At 42.6% G+C, this 27,456-nt stretch overlaps 1 protein-coding gene across 1 annotated transcript; it reads right to left on the bottom strand.

Moving 5' to 3' along the window:
* Positions 1 to 269: 269 nt before the first annotated feature.
* On the bottom strand, positions 270 to 27,456 carry FH (fumarate hydratase). The gene is made up of 10 exons (XM_032862935.1): positions 27,289 to 27,456; positions 20,039 to 20,173; positions 17,337 to 17,447; positions 15,235 to 15,411; positions 12,583 to 12,765; positions 9,432 to 9,597; positions 8,129 to 8,332; positions 6,517 to 6,644; positions 3,457 to 3,610; positions 270 to 456 (listed from the first exon to the last, which is right to left on the bottom strand). The coding sequence occupies exons 1-10, from the start codon at positions 27,412 to 27,414 to the stop codon at positions 314 to 316; spliced, it is 1,527 nt and encodes a 508-aa protein (XP_032718826.1). The 5' UTR covers positions 27,415 to 27,456; the 3' UTR covers positions 270 to 313.

Here is a 27,456-nt window from a genome sequence, read left to right as displayed (position 1 = left end):
TGGCTCTTTTATAAAAGATATGAATAAACACACATACACAGAAATGAGATTTGACTATAAAACAATTAACATAAAAGAAAAATTAGTCTGTTTTTACTTTATACAATTTAATCACTTCATTTTACACTTTTCAAATTCACTTTTGGACCCAGCACATCCTGGGCTTTTATGTATCGACCAAGTTGTTCTGCTACAGACATTCAAGTTCAGGAGCCATTTCCTTGCACAGTCATCCATTTCTGTTTAAGAACAACAAGGAGTCTTTTTCATTTCTTTTATTGAACATAATTATTTTTATTATAAATTTATTAAATCACTTCGGACCCAGCATGTCCTTAGGTTTCACCCACTCATCAAACTGCTCTGCGGTGAGAAAGCCGAGTTCAACAGCAGCCGCCTTCAAGGTGGATCCGTTTTTGTGCGCCGTCTTCGCGATCTTTGCCGCCTTGTCATATCCTGAAGAAAAAAATAAAAAAGGCAACGTAGGAGTTCGTAGTAAAATCTGGTTTTCTAAAGCAAAAGGTAATCATTTACTCAACTGAGGCTACTGATCTCTTAAGTAACATTTTTAATCTTAAAAATATTTAACAGGGGCACCTGGATGACTCAGTCGGTTAAGCCTCCAAATCTTGATTTCAGCTCAGGTCATGATCTCAGTCATGAGATTGAGCCCCTTGATGGCTCTACATTCAGCATGGAGTCTGCTTAAGATTCTCTCTCTCTCGGGGTGCCTGGGTGGCTCAGTGGGTTAAAGCTTATGCCTTTGGCTCAGGTCATGGTCTCAGGGTCCTGGGATCGAGCTCCGCATCGGGCTCTCTGCTCAGCGGGGAGCCTGCTTCCTCCTCTCAATCTCTCTCTCTGCCTGCCTCTGCCTACTTGTGATCTCTGTCAAATAAATAAACAAAATCTTAAAAAAAAAAAAATTCTCTCTCTCCCCCTCTGCCTCTGCCCCAGTTTGTGCTAAATAAATAAGTAAAATCTTAAAAAAAAAAATTAACAGTGATTATCCTCGGAGCTGTGACTTCTGATGCAGCCTAAACCCTTTACTTTTCATAAGTGAGACAGACTTAAACGTACCTCACTTTCTATAACAGATTTGTTTCTAAGGGCAGTTGGCCACTTTAATCGTCTTTGGGTTCCCGTGTGTAGCTGTCTGGCTAAATGCTAACGTACAATAATTTTTAAAGGTTCAAAAACATATTAGCCAATCTCAACACTACACTGAGAACAACTCCTATCTTCACAGGGGGAAGAACAAAAACACAATATAGCACCAAGACATGAAAACACACTTCCGTATAGTAGACATATGTGTTTTTCCCAGAAACATGTTTAACTGGAAGCAATGATTCTACAAAAGAACCAGCTAAGTGTCGCAGTGCCACCAGCAGACAGCATCCCTGTGTGGGAGCTGTGGGGACTGGCTCTGAGGGGGAAGGGGCAGGGCTGGGAGGGACACACCTGCCAGCTGCTTCCAACACACTTGTCAGTACTTTGACCTCTTCCCAAACATCCCAAGGATACAGGGCGCAAGTTTTAGCAGAGATCTATTCTCATACCACACGCCACCACCAAACACATCTGTTTGCCTCAGATACTGCCTCTGCAATCAACAAAGGCAGGGACAGCTTTGCAAGTTGTCTTAACACAACTGAAAAAAAGGTCAGAAGGCAAGAGCAAGAAAGAACATAACAGAGTGCCTAGCTGGCTCCATCAGGTCGGCGTCGGCCTTTGGCTCAGGTCAGGATCCCGCTTCTCCACTTCCCTCTGCCCCGCCCCTCTGCTTGATCTCTCTCTCAAATAAATAAAATCTTAAAGAAAAAAAAAAAAGGAACAAAAATGAAACCAACAAAGGAGGAAAAAAACCCCAAATACCCCCAGATCAGAGGACTATTGTCAAAGGGACAAAAGCCTTGAGGCAACACGATCGTCAAGCGGGCAAGATGTGGCGCGTTATTGGCATGTACCTGTTAGCCACCCACGAACAAATGATGGGCGATTCCAGTATTCACCTGAACTGGTGAGGCTAAGCTTGTTGAAAAGGGCGTTTACTGATCAGAGTAACTTTGAGAAAGAATTTTCATCAGATGGTGAGGGTCACCATTAGGTATTGTGTAGCCTTATACCGAGGACGTTAGAGTCTAAGTCTTAACGCTAACCGTTCAGCTCTACTCTTCGGGTCCCACAAATCCCCATCCCCAGCCAGCCTGCTCCACGAGTGTGCAGAGAACCCGGGACAAGCAGCTACAAGGCTCAGGCTGTAGCAGCAAGGTGCGGTTTGCCCATTTATCCTCGTATGGCCTTTGGCTCACAGAGATCTGATTCCAAAGAAGACGAATCAATTACTTGGCCTTAGGAGCACTTGTAACTTAAGTGTTCTGAAGTACAGATGTGAGAGAACATTTCTCACATAAGCCTTTGGGTTCCCCTGTATAGCTCTCTGATTGAATGTGAAAGTACAATAATTTTTAAAGGATCAAAATATTATTACCAATCTCAATTCTACACCCCAGAACAGGCTATATTGCATGTCACAGCTACACACATATATGATATATACAGATATACATCCTATAAATATTTGAAACGGTCAAATGAGCTCTAAGTTTATAAAACAGAAATTACAGCTTGATGTGAAGCCAATAGTAGAAAATCTGCCTTGAAAGTTCGGCATTATAGAAGAGTATTTTAAACAGCAACCATATCGTGCCAATGACTGTATCATAACTTAGTATAAAATAGAAAATCGAAGAATATGTTAACAACCTCAGCTCATCAGTAAGAAGGTGGGAAAAGGCTTTCCAGGCACCATAACAATGCAGTGAGCGTCTCCAAACCTACGAGCTGAAACTGTGTGTTTGGTAAGGATCACTCTGGTCAGTCCCCAGTCTAAGCAGGGATGTTTGAATTTACACAATAAAATATTTATAGTTCTGGAAAAGGCTTGCAATGTAAGACTCATGGTTTTAAATATAGTATTTACATTTTCCTCCTTTCCCTACAAGCAATGAGTACTACTCTTTTTCTTCTTTTCTTATTGGTAACTCCCCATTTCTGAACTGAATCAAAGAACAAAACCGAAGTGTAGTAGAGCAGCTAGAGAAGGCAGAAAAATGAGTTCATCCCACACTGCTCACCGGCCAGTGCCACCTAGTGACGCTACCCGGTGAGGAGAGCTTTCCCAGGTAGAATGCACAGAACATTCAGCCTCTCAATACCACAGAGATTTGTGTAAGTTTGAACTGCTGAGTTTACCACATTTCAAATGAAACAAAGCTTCACTGACAGCATATTAATATATAACAGTGTCTTTCAACCCAGTTGCAAATATTTTGCGAGATTTTACTAAACAATGCCCGAAAGGAATTTGCTGTCCACCTTGATCCAACAATCTCTTAAAAATATTTTAGCTTTTTAATTTTGTAGTCGAAAATGGCGTAATTCCTTAAACCTTACCTATATGAGGATTAAGAGCTGTCACCAACATCAGAGATTCATTCATCAGCTTGTTGATCCTCTCTGTGTTGGCCTGGATTCCCACGATGCAGTTTTCAGTGAAAGAAACAGCTGCATCCCCCAGCAGCCGGGCTGAGTGTAACACGTTTTTGATCTGGGACAGGAGGGGTGAAGGGGAGAGGGAGAGACAGAAAGAGGGGTTTACTGAGCCTAACTTTTGTGCCCAGTAATATATATTATACACTGGTTCCTAAATGAGTATGTAATTTGATAAATATGGAGCACTCCTGTGGTGTGTAAAGCACCATCCCCCAGAAACAAATGTGAAAGAAATTATGAACCTTTGAGGACACGGAAATCTCAAAGACATAAAAGCCATAAACACAAAGAACTGGAACCCAAAAGACCTGTAATGTGAAAGAACACTGAGTAGTATAACATGTTAGCACCAGGAGAAAATTCAGTTGCAGCAATCAGTGAAGTCCTGTTTGATGGAAGGGACTTAGATAACCAGAGATGGAAAAAGAATCTTCTGGAAGAGAAGTAAAGATGCAGAGGTTAAAAAGTTCAGCCTATTTGAGGCATTCAGTGCAGAGAGGGCTTCCCAGGTCTTAATGGCCATCATGTCATTAATGCTTAACAAAACAAATATTCCCCAGACCCTTTAAAATAAACTTTCACACAGTATTTAAAATGAACATGAAATCAGTTAGTTTGGTTTAGAGTTTTTTTCCCCTTTTTTGTAACATTTCCAATACATATAAAGATATATCTGCATCCTACTCTCTTTTGGGTCTAAAAACTCAGGGTCTGAAAAGTACGGTCCCAAAAACGGACTCCAGTAGAAGGCTCAGAACTTCAAGGTTTGATTTGGCACTAATGATTTTAATGTAAGGCAAATGTTGGGGCGCCTGGGTAGCTTAGTCGGTTAAGCGTCTGCCTTTGGATCAGGTCATGATCCCAGAGTCCTGGGATCGAGCCCCACATGGGGCTCCCTGCTCAGCAGAGAGTCTGCTTCTCCTTCTTCCTCTACTTGATCCCCTACTCATGCTCGCTCTCTCACTACCTCAAAGAAATAAAATCTTAAAAAAATGTGTAAGGCAAATGTTGATTACCTTGATGGATTTTCTATAAAAGACAAAAAATCGATTTTTTTTTTTAAAACAAAAGATTAGCAAGACATTTGTTGCACACCTATATTGCCAGACAGCCGTATTTCCGGTTTGGAATCTGACATGCAAGCAAAGGCTTAGATGTCTGAGTTCTGCTTTGGCTTGGCTTGTATTTTTCATGAGATTGTGCATTTCACGAGGGCAAAAAAATATGTCTCGCTGGATGCGGAGAAAGGGGAACCCTCCTACACTGTTGGTGGGAATGCAAGCTGGTGCAACCACTCTGGAAAACAGCATGGAGGTTCCTCAAAATGTTGAAAATAGAACTACCCTATGACCCAGCAATTGCACTACTGGGTATTTACCCTAAAGATACAAACATAGTGATCCAAAGGGGCACGTGCACCCGAATGTTTATAGCAGCAATGTCTACAATAGCCAAACTATGGAAAGAACCTAGATGTCCATCCACAGACGAATGGATAAAGAAGATGTGGTATATATACACAATGGAATACTATGCAGCCATCAAAAGAAATGAAATCTTGCCATTTGCGACGACGTGGATGGAACTAGAGGGTATCATGCTTAGTGAAATAAGTCAATCGGAGAAAGACAAATATCATATGATCTCCCCGATATGAGGGAGAGGAGATGCAACATGGGGGGGTTAAAGAGGTAGGAGAAGAGTAAATGAAACAAGATGGGATTGGGAGGGAGACAAACCATAAGTGACTCTTAATCTCACAAAACAAACTGAGGGTTGATGGGGGGAGGGGGGTTGGGGGGGGTGGGGTTATGGACATTGGGGAGGGTATGTGCTATGGTGAGTGCTGTGAAATGTGTAAACCTGGCGATTCACAGACCTGTACCCCTGGGGATAAAAATATATGTTTAAAAAAAATAATAAAATAAAATTTATTAACAAAAAAAATATATGTCTCGCTTATTGTTCTATCACTAGTACCCAATATGGTGCCTGATAGAGATTTGACAAATGCACTGAATAAGAATATTAAGTGTTAAGAATATTAAGAATATTAAGGAGAGGGAGAGACAGAAATAACATATTAAGAATATTAAGAATATCTGTCATTTGCCTGTCTTTCTCAAATTAAAACCAGACTTTATACCAGATGCAAACTGGTAATAAGCTTCCAGTGTACTTTATATATAACACTTTACACAAATAAAGCACTCCAAAGGATGGCGGGTCCATCACCTGAAGCTGAGGAAAGCGGACGAAAGATAAAGATGATGCTCCCCGCTGCATCTTCATGAAGAGGAAGGTAAAGAACAGATTTTAGACGCACAAATGTTTTCCAGGTATGTGGAAAAGGGAAAACCGATGAAGGAAAGCCAGAGAGGGACAGTGAAGAGCACAGGAGGAGGGTGCTGAGGAAGCCAAGGAGAAGTGTTTCAAGGCCAAGGTCAGATGTCACCAAGTCTACGGGCCTGCGGAAATTCCAAATGACCAGGAGAATAATCCGAGGACCAGTCGGGGGCAGGAACTGGGAGCAGTGAATTTGCCGTAAAGCGAATGAGGGTTATCCTTCTAAGATGACGGAGTTTGAGGGAAGCAGCAGCAATGTGAGCAGGAGACAGGGTTGAGGGATGGCTCAAGGAGACCCGACTTATTTCTAGCCACTGGCATCTCCCCCACTGGGTGAGGGACAAGGAAGAAACCCGAGGGACAAGGAAGAAACCCACACCCTCTTTCCAGACTTTTTCTTCTTATTAAATAAAGCAAACCATCAAATCACTTGAGCTAAAAGTCACCTAATTAAATATCCAGGCTGAATCTTCTAATATTAACAAATGCTTGACTTCCAATCGCTACTTACATCATCCCAGTACCTAACGTGAAATCCTAGAAAACTTTATGAAAGAAAACACAAGACAATTAGCCTTCAGTCAAAAAACATTAAAAGCTGAACCTCGAACTTACCATCATTGGCTTGAAAACATTCAACTCAAAATGTCCGTTGCTGCCTCCAACTGTGACGGCGACGTGATTCCCCATGACCTGGGCGGCAACCATCGTCAGCGCCTCACACTGGGTAGGGTTCACCTTGCCTTCAAAAGAGCCACCAAGGAAAGATTCCACGTCAAACGTGCTCATGGTGTCGAGTGCCAGTTAAGATTACGTATCATGTCAACTGATCAAGAAAAGGAGGAAATCTAACTTCGTTAAATAAAGCAAGTCCCCCGTCATCAGGGCTGATACAATGAAACCAAGCAAGAGAGAGGGATGGGTGGCCCCAAACCGTGACCCATTGGCTCAGGGGCTCCTGAGTAATGAGTACCCACACCCACACAGGAAATGCGGCCCTCCCCATTTCCATGGCTTTCGTTCACTGTAGAACACCGGAGCCAGGCACTGAACACGCCACGGGGAGTGACGCAGCCCCTGGCCTGCAGAACCTGGAGGCCGGGGGAGAGAGCCGGCAATTACAGCACATGAGGGCTAACCACAGAGAAGCGGGCTGCAACGGGAACACTCATAAAATAAGCACCGGGCTGACATTCGGGAGACTTCTCAGAGGAAGCAGACATGAAGCAGAAATTCTCCTACTCGTCCTAAGTCTCCAGAGCCCCATCACCCTGGGAGCACCCCTCTGACGAGCTCAAGTCTAAACCAGACACTGCAGATGCCTCCGACCAGTACCAGGCGACACACCGGAAAGGTTACTTCCTTCTCTGTGAATCTGGGCTTCTCTTTTCTAGGCAATCACTTTGAATTTGCCGTCAACTAAACACATTATTTTTCAACGTAAACTATTCTAAAACCTCATCTCTTCTCGTTCTATACACGTGCATCGATTTCAGAGAACCTATAGTCAGGTCTTTCTTTCTCACTATTAAAAGTCACCTTGTCAGTTTTAGTTGAACCTACAGAGGACTTACCATATGAATCTTGATCCTGTCACCCGGTGTGCTGCTGTTTCCTTATCCACTGACGTGAGCCACTCGTACCCCCTGCCTTCGCCCTCAGTCACCAGTGAAGTAGTGGAGGGGCAGAACCCCTCAGCCTCCCATCTGAAGTCAACTCATTAGTGTCACTCCAGTGTCACTGTTCACCCACTACATTCATCTAACAAGGCTACCCACATGTCCCCACGGGACTCAGTGACAGTCACAAGAGTCTATCAAATGACTCGCTAGTGCCTGTGTCACTTCCCTTATCTGACAGGCCAAAACCCAAAGCAAAAAATGAACAGGCAGTTGAAAGAATTTGTTTCTATTCAACCCATGCTGATCACTTTAACAGCTGGTTTCAGAGTTCTCCTGGCTTTGGATTATGAAAGATGGAACTTACACATTTGCTCATGTAGGAACCAAAATACACGTGCTAACTCATTCTCTCTTCCTGTATTGCTGGGTGGTGTTCCCAGCTCGGATCACGGGGGGCCCGCACACATTCTGAAACGAGTGTGCAACACATCCCTATCCGTGTTTGGGATCAAACTCATGCTCAACACATAGAGACACGCTCTGTGTATGAGGATGCCCAGGTTCTTGTCAGTTGCAGTGCTCAGATTTACCAGCTATGTCATTACCTGGCATGATACTGCTTCCTGGTTCATTTTCAGGCAAGATCAGCTCTCCCAGACCTGAGCGGGGACCAGAACCCAGAAAGCGAATATCGTTGGCGATCTTCATCAGACTGCAGGCGCTGGTGTTCATCGCTCCACTGAGTTCGACCAAAGCATCGTGGGCGGCCAGAGCTTCAAATTTATTTGGAGCTGTGACAAAAGGCAAGCCTGAAGAAAAAAAAAGTATATCTATGAGTTAACAGGTAGAATTAATTTTTTTTTCTAATATCCGCAAGTTAAACGGAAAGTTCCAGGACACGAAAAGCAAACACAGAAGAAAAATTTTACTTCAAGAAAAAATGATTATCTTCTGATTCAAGCTTTGTCTAGGGTTAAGTCTTGAACAAGCAGGAAGAATCTGGAGATACTAGCATGTTTAAAGGATAAAGAAACAAAGGCAATAAAAGAAATGCACTGAAAGAAAAACACTGTTCTTCTGCGAACATGTGTATGATGCCTACTTCTGAGTAAGGAGGAAAAGGAGCTGAAGTTCACTTTATTCCACACTCTTTTACTAGTACAATTGTTCCCCACCTTAGGCTGTCCTAGTGCCTCCTTTAGCTGGGACCCCGCAGACCCCCTGAGATGGCAGGGAGCCAAAAGGAGTTAGAATTTCCACTCACTGTCGCCTGTGTTCAAATTTTAAAGATCACATATTCTAATTCCTATAATACGGTTCTTCTCAATTAAAACTTGACTGAAAAACCAATCTGTACTAGAGACCATCTAATTACGTCTGCCCTTTCAGCCAGTAACATCTACCTCTTCAGAAGAGTTTTCTGGAGATGACAACTCGCTGTAATAATAGTTATTATCGAGAACACAGCACTCTCTCTACTAAAGGAAAACAAGATTCAAAAAGGTCATTAACTCAGAGAAACGTCCCAGTATGATACAGGGAAAAAAGAAACTAAGCCTGTCAGTATCTCAACATATCTACCATTGAAAGCACTGTGTCGCAACCATCTGCTGATTTTGCCTGCTTTGAAAAGGGTATTTGAAACAGCTTTAAAGGGAAAATGACTGAGCATCACCATGACAGTACACAAGCCAGCACGGACGGATTTAACTGCACACCATATGAATCATAGATGGGAACCATGAAAGGCAGAAGGATGAATACTGCTACTTCTGAAGCAGACATAAGACACGTTTGATGGGAAAATATTATTTTTTAGCTTTAAAGTCACAAGAATTCAAAGCAGAAACACCTATAAAATATAGACCAGTGTAACGAAGAGGAGTCAGAATTCATATTCCCGCTGACCTGTGAGCGCGGCCACTTTGGCCGCCACCTTCTCTGCAAAGCCGATTCTAGTATTCAAGCCGGTGCCCACAGCGGTCCCTCCGGCCGCGAGCTCGTAGACCCTTGGCATGGCGGCTTTTATTCTCGCCATCGCGTATTTGACTTGTTGAACATAACCACTGAATTCCTGGAAAGAGAAGGAAATTAAGGAGAGAACATGTGATTTCCTAACAGCTTACAAGTGACTCTGACTGTGTTGAACAGAAGTTCTTTTAAATATGTTTCAGGTACTAAATTATGAGCTTCCAAGTGGCATGTGTAGCATTTTAATTCATACGATGATCAAAGTACAAGGAAGAATGAGGATTTATAAACCTATAAGGTGGGATGACACCACAGACGGTAACATGCAGCCTGTTTAGCTGTCTTCTTTTAATAGAAAGCAAAGAAAAACAACACAGGAAATAAGATTTTTTAAAGATTTTATTTATTTATTTCTGCAAAAGAGAGAGCAAGAGATAGGGAGAGAATGAGCAAGAGCGGAGGGGAGGGGCAGAGGGACAAGCAGACTCCCCACGGAGCAGGGAGCCAGCCCTACACGGCACTCGATCTCAGCACCCTGAGATCATGGTTGAGCTGAGGGCAGACATTTAACCGACTGAGCCACCCAGGCACCCAGGAAACAAGCTTTAAGAAAGAATTACTTCAGTACATTAAATTATTAGTCTGTTTGCAGGTGATGTTTTTTCTTGTTGTATCCCAGACAACTTCAAGAAAGAAAAAAAAAAAACCCTGAATCATTTCTCCAGACAAATACAAACACAGACATTTTCTCCACACAATTTCAGCTTAAAAACCTAACAGAGAACAGGAGGCTGAACGGCTCACTGAAGAGCATAAACAAGTAACAGGCCACAGCAAGACCAGAGCTTCCAGATGCAAGTTAATTCTGCTATTACTGTCACAGGGTTCCCAGAATGACACATGCTACAAAAGGTAGCCACAGCATGTATTGTCCGAACAGGACAGGGCCCCTTTTAAGAATTATGCTGAAACAATTTTAAGAATTATGCTGAGTGGGGCACCTGGGTGGCTCAGTGGGTTAAAGCCTCTGCCTTTGGCTCAGGTCATGATATCAGGGTCCTGGGATCGAGCCCCACATCGGGCTCTCTGCTCAGCAGGGAGCCTGCTTCCCCCTCTCTTTCTGCCTGCCTCTCTGCCTACTTGTGATCTCTGTTTGTCAAATAAATAAATAAAATCTTTAGGAAAAAAAAATAAAGAATTATGCAGGGACAAAAGGCATAAGCCAGAACTCAACTGAGCAAGCCAGACTGTATGGTTACACTAAAGCTCTTTTCCCTGCCTAAAAACATGGAAAAACCATGAACAGTTCTGATTAGTATTAGGATATCTTACTGTTTTAAAGAAAACATTTTAGAAGCTGTAACCCCTCTCAGGTAGACCGGATCCATCCAACCTAACGTCACTAATACATAACCAGCTGGGTGCACTGAAGAAGTTTCTTTTTATTGGGGAAAACCTGCATACACTCAAAAGGCAATTCCAGTCAAAGCAAGTGTAGGTGCTCCGGTAAGGTGAAGTCCACCAGAAAACTTGCTGATGTAACAGGGAGAATGATGATTTTACCCAGGAGGCTGTCATGGCCCCAAGAGACACTAGCTCAGTGGTTTTCCACCATGTGATACACACAACAAGGAAAATGTTAGAAACCAGAGGGACGCTGCTCCTCTGTGGAAACCATGCCAGGCACTAAGAACGTGCTGCAAAGAGAAGAGGCTTCAGGGACAAAGAAGGTAGGAGCTCCCTTCTCTCGCAGCACCTGTATTCCGATGAATCATTTTGTTTTCCTCGTCCCTTCTGTACTGAAATTAAGCTAAGCAATCAAGCTTCCTGCGCTGTTCATTTGAACAAAACTACAAATGAGCCTTTTCAAGTAAGCAGCCCCGCTCCCCTCGCCATCACCTGATACCGCATCTGAGCAACTCCCCATTCCCGAACCACGGGAGAGTTTTACCATCAAAAACCATTGCCTGGGGGCGCCTGGGTGGCTCAGTGGGTTAAAGTCTCTGCCTTCGGCTCAGGTCATGATCCCGGGGTCCTGGGATCGAGCCCCACATCGGGCTCTCTGCTCAGCAGGGAGCCTGCCTCCCCCACCTCACTGCCTGCCTCACTGCCTACTTGTGATCTCTGTCTGTCAAGTAAATAAATAAAATCCTAAAAAACAAACAAACAAACAAACAAAAAACAAAAACAAAACCATCACCTGATTCCCTTCGTGTCCTTCGTGGTGCGTGCTACTAGACATGCTCTGAGGCACTGATCAAGAAACACAAAAACACTTTCTGGTACTCGGGGGAAGAGAGTAATACCCCTTTCCCATACGGCCCAAAACAATCTTAGAAGTAGACAGGCCTTGCTTAATCAATTTAAAAGTAATTTTTATAGAGCCTACTCTGTACAGGAAGAGACAAAGGGAGACAGGATAATGGTCCTGGGACGATGAAGGCGGCGGTGACCGCTAACGCCAGTACGTGCTTATTACTACGTGTCGGCATGCTTCTACGCCCTTCACGCGAACCAATGAGAACCTCACAACTGGGCTAGGGTACAGATGTTATTTTCCTCATTTTAAAGCTCAGAAACCTGAGGAGCAGAAAAGCTCACTAATTTTCCCAGGGTCCCACGGTTTGTACGTAGCACAGCTAAGCTCTCAACCCGAGCCGACTGCCCAGAGACTGGCTCACTGTCCTCCCACTGTGCTCTTCCCCTCAGAAGCTGTCAGTGAAACTACTGACGGGTTAATACAGAAAAATCTCTGCCACTGAACTGTTATAACCTGGCTTTTATTTTTTATTTTATTATTTTTTAAAGAGTTTATTTATTGATTTGACAGAGAGAGAGAGACAGTGAGAGGGAAGACGAGCGGGGGAGTGGGATGGGAGAGGGAGAAGCAGACTCTCCGCTGGGCAGAGAGCCCAATGTGGGACTCAATCCCAGGACCCCGGGATCATGACCTGAGCCAAAGGCAGACGTTTAACGACCGAGCCACCCAGGTGCCCCTAACTTGGCCTTTTAAACAAGTATGATTTAGAGGGTAACATGCTGGCCACGGTACCAACCCCAAACTGAATCAACAGCTGCACTCGTCTACCTGCCCGAGGGTGAGAGGAACGGCGTCCTGCGTGTGCGTGCGCCCAATTTTGATGATCTGGGCAAACTCTTTCGACTTGGCATGGAGAGCATCGTGCAGCTTCTGGAGTCCCGGCAGGAGCACGTTGTGGACCTCTATGGCGGCGGCAATGTGCATTGCTGTGGGAAATGTGTCATTTGAGCTCTGTTGGAAAATTTACAAAAATGGTAAAATGTTACATCAGAAGCAACAAAAAACAAACTTGAATGTCTCCATTAAAAATGTCACTAAATGATTACACGAAACTCATGTCTTTAGTGCCTAATGACACTGACTTGTGGCAAGACGCAGCTCACTTAAGGTCCGAGAGCAGCAGTCGGGCTTAATAAGCACAGGACTGTATCATATATGCCACTACTCTTCCATACTATTAGGATATCTGCTAGTAAATGGCAGCAAGCAGGAAGGACAATTAACAAGTGCATGTAAGGATATCTTGCAGTTACCGATAGTCTTTTATTAAACTTGAGCAAAATTCTTGTGAGGTAGTTCATCACTTTAAAAAAGAGGAAACCCAAGCTCTCAAAGAAATGGTGTGACTTGCCAAAACAGTTAGGAACTGGCAGAACTGGGACCTAACCAGGAAGTCCATACTCCATGCTCTGTTTTCAACTGGAAACCCTATACTTTTAAATTATTATGCTACTTAAAAAAAAAAAAAAGTGTTATTTTTATAGGTTTTTACTGTGGAAAATATCAAACCATTTCCAAGAGCAGAATGAATGGTACAAGGAACATTCACGGCGCACACCGATCTCGCCTGCCACATAAGCGCCCCCAACTCGTACACATGTGATTACTCTCACTTGGATTTCAGACTTCAGTATACATAAAAAAGAAGTTTATATATTTAAACGCAAGTAATAAGTTTGAAAAATCCTTCATACGGTAACCTTGTATGAAAAAGCTTTCCCATTAATACTTTAAAATATATTAAAATACACCTAGCACCAGATCTTAATTTCTGAATATTTTCCAATGAGATCCTCCAAGAGTTCCCTGGAAAAATGGCACTGATGGAGCCCTGGGGCAGGGAAGCTACAGCATGATGAGCCTGGAGCATCTGGTAGAAGAAAGTAGAGAACTGCTTTAAAAAAAGAAAAAAGGAGCGGGGGGGAGGATACATCCAAAGGGATACATCCAAAGGACACAGGAGCCAACAGAGAGGACTCCCAAAGCTAGAACAATCTGAGCAACAACATCAGTAATAACAGTATCAGATTAGAGCCCTAAGAGTAAAATAAATATGCACAAATCCATGTTGATATACATAAACAGATACATAAGTGCGGAGGTAGAGAGAAGAGGACAAATCTTCTTTACGGAAAAGTTTCAATTAATACAAGCACAAGGAATGAGGGGAGTACAAAATCTTAGAGTCACCACTAAGACATCACAGTTGTAACTGCTATAGGCAAGATCCACTAGTGAACGATAAGCTTTGTGGACAAGTTTAAGGAGAAAGAGGGTATTTGCCCAGCATCAAAACTACTTATTAATTCTGTGTTGATTTTAGTACATGACCAAAAATTCCTTGATTCGCCTCCCTTTACAAAGTGAAGTTGAAGGGCAGTGCCCGAGCAGAGGCAGGCCTGCGTGGCTCACTTCTAGCAGAGAACGGAAGGTGGAGAAGCCCAATGGCCTAAACAGGGGTTGAAGCTCACATCACCAGTCCCAAGTCCTGGTGCTATCATGTACCCTGGCCATGACGCACTAAGAGGAGCCCTTCCCTTCTGAACAGTCTTCCCAAAATCCAGAGTCTCCACCTGATCATGAGAAAGCATCAAACAAATCCAAACCGAGGGATTCCACGAAATACGTGACCGCTACTTTCGAAAGTGTCAAGGTGACAAAAGACGAGAGTCAGAGACTGGAGGAGACTAAGGGAACACAGCAGCTAAGTGCAACATGTAATGTGGATTTTATCTTGGAAGAAAAAAGATGTTGGTAGAAGACTAGGGCCATCCTAGTAAAGTCTGTCTAGTTGAGGGTGCTATATACCAATGTTAATTTCACAGTGGAATAAATGTACCAGGGTGATGAAAAATGTTTAAGAGAAGCTGGGAGAAGGGTACACAGGCACTATGTATGAAGTACCTTTGTAATTCTTTTATAATTCTAAAATGATTTAAAAATAAAGCAACTTTTAAAAAACAAAACAATATAAATACACTTATATATTAAATTCGGGTTCCCCAATAGGGATTTTTATGAAGTTTAAGACACAGACCCAGGATTTCTAAAAGAAATAAGAACATATAAGAATTCTGGAACACTGAAAAGAAATACAATAAAATGGAAAAAATATATACTTCAAAGAAAAAAAATGTGGTATATGGACTTTCTTCATCTGGATTGAACCTGAATTTTGAAAAGTAGCTTTAAAATATTTTATTTTTACTACTCATACCTCTGTTGAAATAAGCCCTTTAAACTGTGAGTTGTTAAAATCAAAAGAAAATGCCACACAAACAAACAAAAAACACATCAGTCCTTTCCACTAAAGAATGTAAGCCAAAGGAATCTTCCTTGTCAAAAAGATAATTCCTGTTTTACGGACATAATATCAGGCATTCTTTTCAATTTATAACAAAGAAAAGATCATATACTTACCTGGCTTTTATTAACATGATCATTGGGATGCACGGGTTTCTTGCTACCAAGTTCACCTCCTAGCATTTCAATTGCTCTATTGCTAATGACTTCATTTACATTCATATTTGTCTGGGTTCCAGATCCAGTCTGCCACACCACAAGAGGAAAATGATCATTTAATTTGCCTTCGGCTACCTGCAGAAAAAAAGGTTTAAAAATGGGTTTTTAAAAATAAGAAGTATTTGATAACCATTTAGCTATTGTGATCAGCTATGATTAAGGAGTCACCTATCAAGTGCCGTTCTAAAGATGCTCACTTTTCTCATACACTAAATGATTTACGGATGGTGCCGCACAGCTCGTGCTTGTCCAGCGACTCCAGGCTTCTGCAGCAGCCCATGCTCCAACCACTGCTGCTCTACAAAGTGAAAGGTTATCTACTCTGAAAGATACAATTGCACGGATTGCAGGTGAAGACTGAATCAAAGCCATCTTTCTTCTGTATCTCCAACGGCCTCCTCTAACAATAACCAGACGGGGCCACCGTTAAGGCTGGCACACCTTAGATAGGTTTCCTGTGGTGCTCAGTAGGAATGTCCCACAGAAGTTACAGCTGGACTCAGCATGATAATGAACAAGTCACTTGAAAATGAGTTTGCTAACAGCTACTTCAGTGCACAGACGTCCAACATGTAGCAACTGCCAAGAGTAGAGACAAACACAGCCCAGATTTGTCCGTTTCTGTCGTGTAATTTTATGTGTTAGTTTTGGAATTATAAAGCTTTCTAAGAGAGTAGGTGCTGAACTTCATCTTCAAGAATGATTTTAGCTTAAAAAAATCAGTACACACCCTAGAAATTTATTACCTTAAACAGTCCCTTTTGAAATAAAACTTTTTTTCCTAGTTATGTAATAGACGTTCAGTGTGGAACATTTTGAGAAGTGAGAAAAGTGTAAGTTACGATAGCGCTGCCCCCCAGAAATGGTGACTCTTGGCATTTTGGCTTCTCCCTTTAGGCTTGCCCCAAGCAATGGGTGTGCAAACATGCACAATGGAAAACACATGTTCTCTGTTCATATTTTCCAAACACAAATAGGATCATAAAATACATACAGTTTGCTACCTCCCTGACCCATACTTCCTATATGGTGGGCTCCATCATAGGACATTCTGGACATTTTTTTTTTAATATTTTATTTATTTATTTGACAGACAGAGAGAGAGCACAAGTAAGCAGAGCAGCTGGCAGAGGGAGAGGGAGAAGCAGGCTCTCTGCTAAGCAGGGAGCCGGATGCGGGGCTTAATCCCAGGATGCTAGAATCATGACCTGAGCAGAAGGCAGCCGCTTAACCGACTGAGCCACCCAGGTGCCCCTATCATAGGACATTCCTAAGAAAGTAATTTTCGATGGCTCTATTATATAGTTTATATAAGCATCTGTTATGGTTGGGTACAGTCTAATTTGGTATTATCATAAATAGTACTACAATGAAAAACATTGTAAATATACATTTTTAACCATTATCTCTGATTACTTCCTTAAGATTACATGAGTGGATTAGTGAAATTACATTCTCCATACATATCATCAGATAACTGACTAGTTTTAAAAGGAACCATTTATACTTAAAAAATAAAATGTGGTATAAGTTTAACCATGTCTCTTTTCAGGTTTTCTTCAAACTGTGAAGAGAATGAAAAATAAAAGGTATGGGGTGCCTGAGTGGCGCAGTTGGTTAAGTGTCTGACTCTCGGATTCAGCTCAGATCATGATCTCAAGGTTGTAAGATCGAGCCCTGCATGGGGCTCAGTGAGGAATCGACTTGAGACTCTCTCTCCTTCTGCCCCTCCCCAACCTTCTCTCTCTCTAAAATAAGTAAGTATTTAAAAAATTAAAAAAAAAAAAATTTTTTTTAAAGGTACAGTATCATCCCAAAACTTTTGCCACAATATTTTAAGCCCCATATTAATATCCTCACCAAACAAGCTGCTGTCACCCTACCTTGAAATTCATTAACTCAGGAATTCAGCGCCCCTTTTCCCTACCAGAGCCTGACATCATCTAGCAGAGATGCGGGTCTGATGTCACTGAGTAAACAGCACACTTGTCACCTCCTACCTCATCTGCTGCCTTCATGATGGCCTCGGCAATCTTGGAATCGAGACCGTAATCCTGGTTTACTTCAGCAGCTGCTCGCTTCAAAATGCCAAAGGCTTTAATAACTGGGATCTAAAATTAATCAGAAAAAAATCACATAATTGCAGGTTTCATTAAGCAAAATTTAAGATTATTCTTTTATGCAAGTGGAAAAACTACATAAAACACTAAAGTAAGTAATGTTACAGTAACACTAAGATTACAGAGAAATATGTAATGAACCAAGATTCATCATGTATCTATTTAGGGAACCAAACAAAAGCAAATAGGTTGACTTTTTAATACATGTGTGTGTCTGACCGCACCCCCCCAAACACACAATGCACCACTTTTTTTTTTTATGAGCGATTAAAACAGACGTGTTTATTTCATATATACAAACACAAATGGCACTTGGTCATTTCACCAGCAAGTACCATTTTCCCTCACTGGATCTCATGACATATTATAATTTTTCCTTCTCCTCATTAGAAACAATAAAAGTAAAAATAATATTTAACTGCCAATAAGTTCTAAATAACTATTACTAAATGGGTATCACCTCATCCCAAAGCCAAAAAGCAAGTTCTTCTGGATCGTCAATGAGGCTTTGACATTCCTTAAGTCACTGGAATGTCCCTCAGAATATTTCTTTAACCCCAGGGTACTACATACGGACTTAGGGCTTACAGCTTCTGATGCATCATCTCACCCTATCTCAAACCCTTTCGGTTTGCAGATCTTTTCACTTCCTGCTCTGGATCACGTCACCAAATTTAAAGGATGAAATTCAGCAACTTTTCCTGACACACCAAGGAAGTGGAATCTGGTTTTTGTGAGATGAGAGAAGTATGTATTATTGCCAAAATTAATAATGCAGATTATAGTCTGGCTCCCACACGAGGTCTGAAGGGGGAAATGTGCAAGGAAGGAAGGAAGGGTGGGGAAAAATACAGGAGAAGCTACAGTCCTCACCCGGAATCAGGGGGGAAACTGAAGAAAAGGAAGGGGACATGTTAAAACCAGGCTGAAGGGAGGACATGCTGAAGGTCAAACAGAAAAGGAAATAACAAGAGAATATCCGTGTTTTGAATTCTAAGAAACCAGAATCAAAACATTTTGAGTGTTTTACCCCAATGAGATAGAAACAAATGGCACATAGCATTAGAAACTTAAAAACTTTAAACATGACATGGATGGGAATTTCAATTTCTACAGGAGGACACTGAAGTGGTGGCTTAAACCACGGCCAAGTCGTAACCGATGGGCCTCCCCACTCTGGCCACCCGAACGCAGCAACTGACCCCAGTGCCTGCGGACTCAGAAAATGAAAAGAGCGTCACAGCAGTTTCACTGACTACGATCACAATAAAATGGTAAAATGTCACTGGGGAGAAAAAGAAGGGTCTCATTATGCTTAATTTACTCACATTAGAAGTTCATAATCGTTTTTGGTTTTGCTTTCCTTTGGACCTCAGGTACAAAGGGCCAGATCAGGGCCCTGCTCAGATCAGGGCCCATCAGAGTCTGACTTGTATTTTAAAAAGTTCAGGATATTAATTGAGGTGAAGCAAACTGTGACAAAAAAACAGATACCCCACATGTCTGTCTTTTACAGGCGCCCAACAGAAGCAGCCGCTCCATCTCTGGAGCCGCGGCAGCAACCACACACCACTGAATCCCACCCCTGCCGCCAGAAGCAGGAGCATTAAACCTGAGCCCTGCTTACTGCCACCACTAGTGCCCTGCACTCACCTCCTCAGTCCCGGGAGCTGAACTCGAAGAGGACACTTTAGATCAGCTGCTACCCTCTGTCATCTCACCACGTCATCTGACCCTAGTTTGCCCCACCACCAGGCCGACTGGTGGAGGCAGTGACAAAAAAATTTTCTTTTCTACTGTAGAAGTGTATAAGCCTGTGAAGGTTCAGTCTTAAAGGCTTAGCAATGGGCTAAAATACGGAAGTTAAGATGACTGTAGGGTAAAAACTGTATTCGGAAGACAGTATTCCACAGTAGCTCCCCGGCCGAAGCCTGCCCACTCGCAGGCTCCGAGCCTAGGCTGCAGCCTGGTGCTAACCAGTGTTCACACCACGGCCAGGCCCCAGTAGCGTACAGAAGCCACTCGGTTAGTCCTTTCCACTTCTGACATCTCTGAAGCCAGAATGCGTCACCATATAGCCAATGACAGGGCCCAACTCCAACAGCCCTTCTCCTTCCTAGTGCTACTGAGTGCATCTTACCGGTGCATCTTCTAACTGAGGTCATCTTACACTTACCGAAATACGGTAGGAAAGTTTCCTAATCCTTCGGTCATTCACCTGGCACTGCGCGTGTACTTATGTATAGATAGGGTGAAGAAGAATAGTTTTATGTATTTGTGTACGCTTTTCTGGAAACCGAAACCAAGATAGACAGAAAGTATAATATTAAAGAAAAATCTGTTTCCTTTTCAATCAGTTTCTTAAAAATCTGTCTTAAATCAGCTTAAAAAACTAAGTATTGAAACGAAAAATGTTCAAACTAAAATTCTAATAAAAATCTGAAAAAAAAAAACCCAGCAAAAATAAAGAGACTCACAAAGCCAATTCCATAATAACTTTTTATTTTAACCCAGTAAGATATTTATTTGTAAAATAAAGTGACTCATTTGAATAAAGCCAATACTTCCATAAAACCACTTACTGGCATGCGTTCTGTCGCACCTCCAATCTTAAAATTCATTGTGGATCTCACCGTCTGGGCGCCATAATACTTATCTTTTGGGACCTTGAGTTCACCAAAGGTGTCAAACTCTATCCTAAAGGAATCTTGGCTCGCCTAAAGAGAAAAATTAAGACACCGTTTGAGCTTGAAAAGAAACTGAGTATCAAAGTAATAATATCCTATCAGCTTGTAAGGGGCAAGAAACCTAAATACCTACTAAAAAGATAAAAAACCCCACTGGATTCTCCTTCTGCTCTCCAGTTCTTTTCCAGACAAATTTCTGTCACACTTTTTTTTTTTTTGGAGTATAGGTGACACGCACAACGGTACACTAGTTTCAGGTGTAAAACACTGAGACTCAACTCTAGGTCCTGCTGTGCTTGCCACGGTGTAGCTATCACCTGTCACCACACAACGTTGTCACCACACAATCCACTATTTTCTGTATGCTGTAACTTCTACCCCAAGACTGACTTCATTCCTTAACAGGAAGCCTGTACCTCCCACTCCCCTTCAGCCATTCTGCGCATCCTCGCATCCTCTCATCCTCTTCCCTCTGGCAACCATCAGTTTGTTCTCTGTATTTATGGGTCTGCTTCTGCTTTGTGTTTGTTTACTCATTTGTTTTGATTTTTAAATTCCAAATATAAATGAAATCATATGGTATTCATCTTCTTCTGTCTTATTTCAGCTAGCATAATGCCCCTCTAGGTCTACACATGTTGTTGCAAATGGCAAAAACAAACAAACCTCATCTTTTTTACGGCTGAGTAATACTCGTGTGTGTGTGTGTGTGTGTGTGTGTGTAGTGTGTATACACCACAACACACCTTCTTTATCCATTCATCTCTCAGTGGACACTTGGGCCGCTTCCATAATTTGGCTATCGTAAATACTGCTGCCATAAACACAAGGGTGGATCTATCTTTTAAAATTAGTGTTTTTGCTTTCTTTGGGTAACCATCCAGTAGCAGAATTACTGAATCATATGGTATCTCTAATGTTTTGAGGGGCTGTTCCCCCACTGTTCTCCACAGTGGCTGCACTGATTTGCGTTCCCACCAACAGCACATGAGGGTTCGGTTTTTCTCTGTATCCTCCCCGACACCTGCTCTTTCTTAGCTTTTTGGTTCTGGTCATTATGACAGGTGGACGGTGATATGTAACTGTGGCTCTGAGGTGGAGTTCCTTGACAATTAGTGATGCCGTGCATCCTTTCATGCCTCTGTTGGCCATCTGTACATCAGGTCGTCTGCCCATTTTTCAATCAGATTATTTGGGTTTTTTGGTATCAATATATAAGTTCTTCATCTATTTTGGATTTAACCCCTTATCAGATATTATTTGCAAATAATGCAGATGTTAAAGACAGACAGACACACCTATGCAGAAGATAAAGGAAAGCCTCTGAAGTATCTCGAGTAATCTTTTCCAATCCAGGAGCATACCTCTTATCGGTTAAGCTTCAGCCAATTCAGTGCACTTGGGTTAATCTCTACCTCACTGGGAACTTTAGAAAATGGTCTAAGAATGATACTTTAAAATTTGTAAATATTAGATATTTAAGCAGAGCTTTGCCATGATCTACAAATACTACGTACGAGGCACGGCACAGTGGCTTTGCAAACAGCCCCCCACTCAGTCGCTGTGTCACCTTCAGTAAGTCAGTTTTTCTCATCTATAAATTAAATGTAGCGATAAGGGAGGATGGCTAGGTCAGTTCTTAACCTTTCCAGGGCAACTGAGCCCTCTGAGGATATGAGGAAAGCTATGGATCTCTTCTCTAGAAAAATGAACATAAATACATACATGAAAACTCTTACGTATGATTTTAGGGAGTTTATATCTTGAAGCCAATCCACCACCCTGAATAAGAACCCATGATCCAAAGTCCCTTCTATGGAGACCCTAGGATTCTACCAAGTACCTCAACTTTTGCTGATAAAAAAGTTAACAACTGCTCAACAAATATTTTAGAATACTATAAAAAAGATTTATTGTAAAACACTAAATAGCTGGAATTTACCTGTGACAATTTATATCAAGGAGATATCAGAAAGATACTCCGAGCTTTAATGTGCGTTAACTATGAAATAAACATGGTCAGATGATTCAAAAGATTTAAAAATCCAGGGCACCTGGGTGGCTCAGTGGGTTAAGCCTCTGCCTTCGGCTCAGGTCATGATCTCAGCATCCTGGGATCGAGTCCCGCATCGGGCTCTCTGCTCAGCGGGGAGCCTGCTTCCTCCTCTCTCTGCCTGCCTCTCTGCCTACTGGTGAACTCTCTGTCAAATAAATAAAAAAAAAATCTTAAAAAAAAAAAAAAGATTTACGAATACCTAGCCAAGTAATTCTGCTTTAGTAAATAGTCCTCTGGGGGGGAAAAAATTAATCTGTAGTTACCCTTTGGGACTAGACAGGTTTACAAAACCGTTTATATGTTAGAAAGCCTTCTGGATTGCATAAAACAGAAAGGTATGATTGTATCTAGGTAGAAATACAGTAATATTATCAATGAGGTACATTTTTTTCCTATGTCTAAAAGTCTACAGAAGACTGGCCTAAGCCAGTAAGCAGCAGCAGCTAATAAAAATAATCACACCTCAGCATTTACTGGGCTAATGTAGCAAATTCTTTCCAAGTATCATGTTATTTGACTTTTACAACCACTCTAGGAGATTTTACTATTACCATCTCCACCTTAGAGGAAATACTGGGGCTTGGAGAGATGAAATAATCTTGGGAGATCACCCAGTTAGCAAGAGGAACCCCCCAACCTTGGACTGTCAAAACCCGAGAACTGTTTGGATTACTACTTTTTTGTTACTACTTCCAAAAGCCAAGAAATGGAGGGAGTAACTTCAGATTGGTTCCAATCAGCCCTTGAGTTGTACCCCTAACCCTGGACAATAAGAGGACGAAAAGATGAGTAGTTAGATTTTTTTCTTTAGTAGGGCTTGGTTACACTGACACCACTATACACCCACTTGCTCCCTTCCCTGTAGACCAAAAGCACGTGGGGTTCTTCATTTCAAATGCACAAATAAAAATATTTTCCATTATGATCTAAGTTTTAGATAGCCTCAGGAAACATCCACGTATGTTGAAGTAGACTTTGGCCCAATAACACCAGCAATGACAGCAGTGACACTGGACACATGAGCTAGGTTTTCTTCCTCTTGTCACCTCGTTATGTGACAGCAATAAGAAATCAGCTCCAAACGGGAGGTCAGTTTCCATCAGTCACTTGAGGAATCAGGTTCAACTCCTTAGATTTACATCACTGCTTTCTGTGTTCAAAATTATTAAATTTTCATCATAAAACAGCAATAAGTTTGTCTCCTAAGTAACTGGTTTCTATGGTAAAACTCAGATCCATTCAAAGTTACTTGAAAAGATCTAGATGAATGTATTTTGCTGTGTTCTTCAGCTTAAACCTGAACAATTTTTTAAATTCCAAATCAAGAAACAGCAACCTCAATCAAATTCTAGGATCTTGACAGTGACCATTAAATTGTGAAGAGGTCAGTTGTGGCTGAAATCACAATCCCAGCAAAAACATCAAAAAACATGCTTATTGTCCTCATAATAAAAATTAACATCCCAAATTTGCAACAATAAACATTGTTTGCAGCAGCTTAGGTAGCTAATAACAAACTGTTGCAAAAAGCCAAACACTTATTTCTTTATTTGAACCCAAGGAAATATATACATTGCATCAATTTGTAAAACAGAAACTGAAGCAATGCTGTAAAACACTTTTTAAGACACCAGGAATGAGAGAAAACTGTCAGGAAGCTAGACATGGGGTCAGCATCTATTAGAGAAGCTCTAAGAGAGAGAGAGAGAAACAAGGAACCAGGTAACTTTGCCAAATCTCTTCAAACATTCTTTTAAGAAACCTACAGAAGCCAAATTTCTGTAAGTGTGCTTTACAGTAACCCACAGAAAAGACCTTTATACAGTGACCTGGTACGTACATCAACACATACATATACGCACACAAGGCTGAAACAAAAACCTCACGAAACAGTAGGAATATTTTCTCTTCCATGCCACTCTATTCTGTCAAAATAATAAGAAAAATGTTGGTAACTACCCACTACGTTGATTTCACCATCCACTAATCAGTCCACCTGAGGTCTGAAAAGCACCTATGTGGTTTTCAAGATTTTCCAAATTATCATGTACATTATCTCTTCCCAGTGTCGTGGGCAAGAAGAGGAGGGATGCTCACCCTGAAATACTGAGAAAATGATCAGTGCTTTTGATGAAAAATGAAGCGATGAATGGCATCTCTTAAATACATGTTTTTACTTCATACAATATAATCCAGTGTTACTAGAAAAGCTAGTGTTTCTGAAAATCGTGCCTTCATATGCCATAACTCAGATGAGTTTCTAACAGAAGGCAGTTTGTCACTTCAGGGTAACACCACGGTTTAAAGAGTTTAACCAGCCAGGCATGGGGCAGGCAAAAGTGCTACTTGCCACGGGCTCCTGTGAGATTCGTGCTCATTTAAAATCTCCTCCCTTCCAGGGAAGCATGAAGGGTCATGGTCCTGCAGTCGGATTGCCAGTAGGCCCTAGAAATACCAAGGACAATTGTTAATAGACACTAACCCCAGGAAACTCTCAAATTCAATGAGGTGTTCTCAAAATCTCAATGCCAGTCTAAACCTGAAAGGTCTCACGGTCCTGGGATCGAGCCCCGCATCAGGCTCTCTGGTCAGCAGGGAGCCCGCCTCCCCTTCTCTCTCTGCCTGCCTCTCTGCCTACTTGTGATCGCTCTGTGTGTCAAATAAATAAATAAAATCTTTAAAAAAAAAAAATATATATATAGGCCTTGAGCCTCTAAGATGTCCCCATGTATATTCATGTGTAAGATAACCATTAACTAAACCCTGGCATCTCCTGAAGAAATGAAATGCCTTTCAGATTCTCAGGTTAAAGTGGGTTAAAAGAGTATTTCAGTGTTCAAGAAAATCCAAATCATTTTTCCTGTAAAAGGACTATCCAAAGATATAAAAATCCAATATTTGACTTCACTGTGTTCGGGTTTTCGGTTTCTTTCTGAAAAAGTGTGTCTGGTCTTAAAAATGTAGGTAGGGCACGTGTTGTGATGAGCACTGGGTGTTATACGCAACTACTGAATCATTGAACACTACATCAAAAACTTAGGAGGTATCACACAGTGGCTAACTGATCATAATAAAAAAAAAAAGGGATTTCTCAAATTCATAAACTTCTGCTTCCTTCTAAAAAAAAATGTAGGATGACCACCAAGTCCTGCTATACTGGCAAAAATATAATAAATGTTTTATTGATATTACACTGCGATACAGAAGATATCATCTATGCTTCCAGACTTCATAGTCATTCTGCGGGTCATGAAGAAAATAAAAGTGACTTTAGGAGATGTAGGGCTTCCCCATCCATCATGCCAACAAGCCAGTATCAAAGCTACACTGTAGTTATTCTCCATGAGACATTCTCACCCTCACTGGGCTATTTCTCCTGGGTAGTTTTTATCACATCATAACTAACTGTGCATTGTTTCTTTGTTTATTTAATCTCCCCTGGTAGTCTCTAAATTCTATGCCTGTAGTGACTGTCCTTTTTCACAGGGCCCAATACACAATTCAATAAATACATTATCTTCCTATTGGATAAACATTTGTGTTCTTTTAGATAAAATGTAACTTAGGGCAGTCAGGGTTATGCAAATTCTCAACAGTAGCAATAAGAAAAACTTAATAAAATCAACACAAAGATTGTGGGGCAGAGCTGAGAGGGCAGAAGATAGATGTAGAATTAGGGGGGGCAATCTGTCTTCATTTGATCTTAGCTATCATTCCAACACTAAAAGCAAGGCAGTGCTAGTTTTGGAACCTTTAGAGCAGGGCAAATTCAGCTCTCCGGCCTCCGATTCCCTTTTACAAAACACCAAATTAGTAAAAACTAAATAAATTTTTAAAAGGCTCTAAAATGCATTAAAATTAGAGCAGGGAGTTGCAGGAACATAAAAGCACCCCGATTTTGTAGTTTCAGGCACAGTAATGCCGTGTTAATATCTTCAAGTTTATAGTTCAGAAAATATCTTGGACCTTTGAAATACATGGAGGCACGAATTTAAGTGCCCTATTTGCCAAACACAAAGTACTTGCACATGAGCAGTCTTGCCGGGTACCTGTTCTTACTCCCATTTTACACGCAGAAACCCAAGCGCAAAGACAAGCGGCCCCAATCCCCAGCTCTGAGGAGCAGCACAGGATCTGGAATCACAGACTGCAAAGCTCATACCGCGGCTCAGTGAACCGTGCGGAACTGTGACTCTTCCTCAACTACCATTTATTTCCCAAACTTGTCCTAACAATACCCGTGTGCCTACGTATTTAACAAGCTCCGTAAAGGGCGCCTGGGTGGCTCAGTGGGTTAAGCGTCTGCCTTCGGCTCAGGTCATGATCTCAGGGTCCTGGGATCGAGCCCCGCATCGGGCTCTCTGCTCAGCGGGGAGCCTGCTCCCCACCCCACCCCCGCCTGCCTCTCTGCCTACTTGTGATCTCTGTCAAATAAATAAACAAAATCTTCTAAAAAACAAATAAAATAAAACGCTCGTTAAAAAGCCCAAAGTACTGAAGGTGCCACTCTAAAGCGCAGAAGACCTGAGCTTGGACCGTTAAGTTCCTCAGGAATCTCTGAACAAAAAGTAGACGCGGCTGCACGTTAGCTCCTAACCAGTCCGCACCAACTTACTTCAGGGCACAGTGTTCAACACAAAGGGGGGGGGGAACCACAGCCCAACAAGCGACACAGGCCACTTCGCGAGAGGCAGAATCTTCTCCGTTCCCCACAGCCTGCAGCCCCACCGGAGGCCTGCAAGCCGCTCGCCACACAGCGGGGGGCGGAGGCGACCGTCCGCAGCGGCCCTCGGCCCCGCCTGCAGCCCCGCACAGTCGCCAGCGCAGCGGCCAAGGTGGGGGCTCCGCCCGCCCCGGAACGCCGGACCGACCCCGCAGGACCCTCGCCGCCGGACGCCGCCCCTGCCCGAGCGCTCCCTGCGGGCGGAGGCGGGGGCGGCACGGCGGGGCCGGGACGCCAGCCACGCGGGCACGCAGCCCACGCCGGGCTCTGCCGGGACGCCCCGGGAATGCCTCCCGCCTGCCCGGCGGCCAGCGGAGGACTGAAGGTCACGGCCGGGAGGCCGGGGCTCGGACGGCCCGCGCTCACCATTCGGGCGGAGTTCGGGGTCCGCGGCGGGAGGACGGCCGCCTCTCCGAGGCCGGGAGCGGAGGCTGAGACCGGAGGCCGCACTAGGCGACGCGAGCGCGCGAGAAGCCGAACGCCGCGATACATGATGCAGCGGCTGCCTGGGTAGAATTTGGGGGTGGTTGAGGC

This window comes from Lontra canadensis, unplaced genomic scaffold (genome assembly GCF_010015895.1).
Source record: "Lontra canadensis isolate GAN:19392208 unplaced genomic scaffold, GSC_riverotter_1.0 scaffold24, whole genome shotgun sequence".
Lineage (NCBI taxonomy): Eukaryota > Metazoa > Chordata > Mammalia > Carnivora > Mustelidae > Lontra > Lontra canadensis.
The sequence above is the reverse complement of the archived record's forward strand: the minus strand, read 5'-3'. Positions and strand labels throughout refer to the sequence as shown.

Coding starts and splice junctions, on each gene's coding strand:
- FH (XM_032862935.1), bottom strand. CDS start 27,414: ATGTATCGCGGCGTTCGGCTTCTCGCGCGCTCGCGTCGCCTAGTGCGG. Junction 20,174..27,288: donor CCCCGAACTCCGCCCGAATG/GTGAGCGCGGGC, acceptor TTTTCTCTTTAG/GCGAGCCAAGATTCCTTTAG. Junction 9,598..12,582: donor TTCCTCTCACCCTCGGGCAG/GTAGACGAGTGC, acceptor TTCTCTTTCCAG/GAATTCAGTGGTTATGTTCA.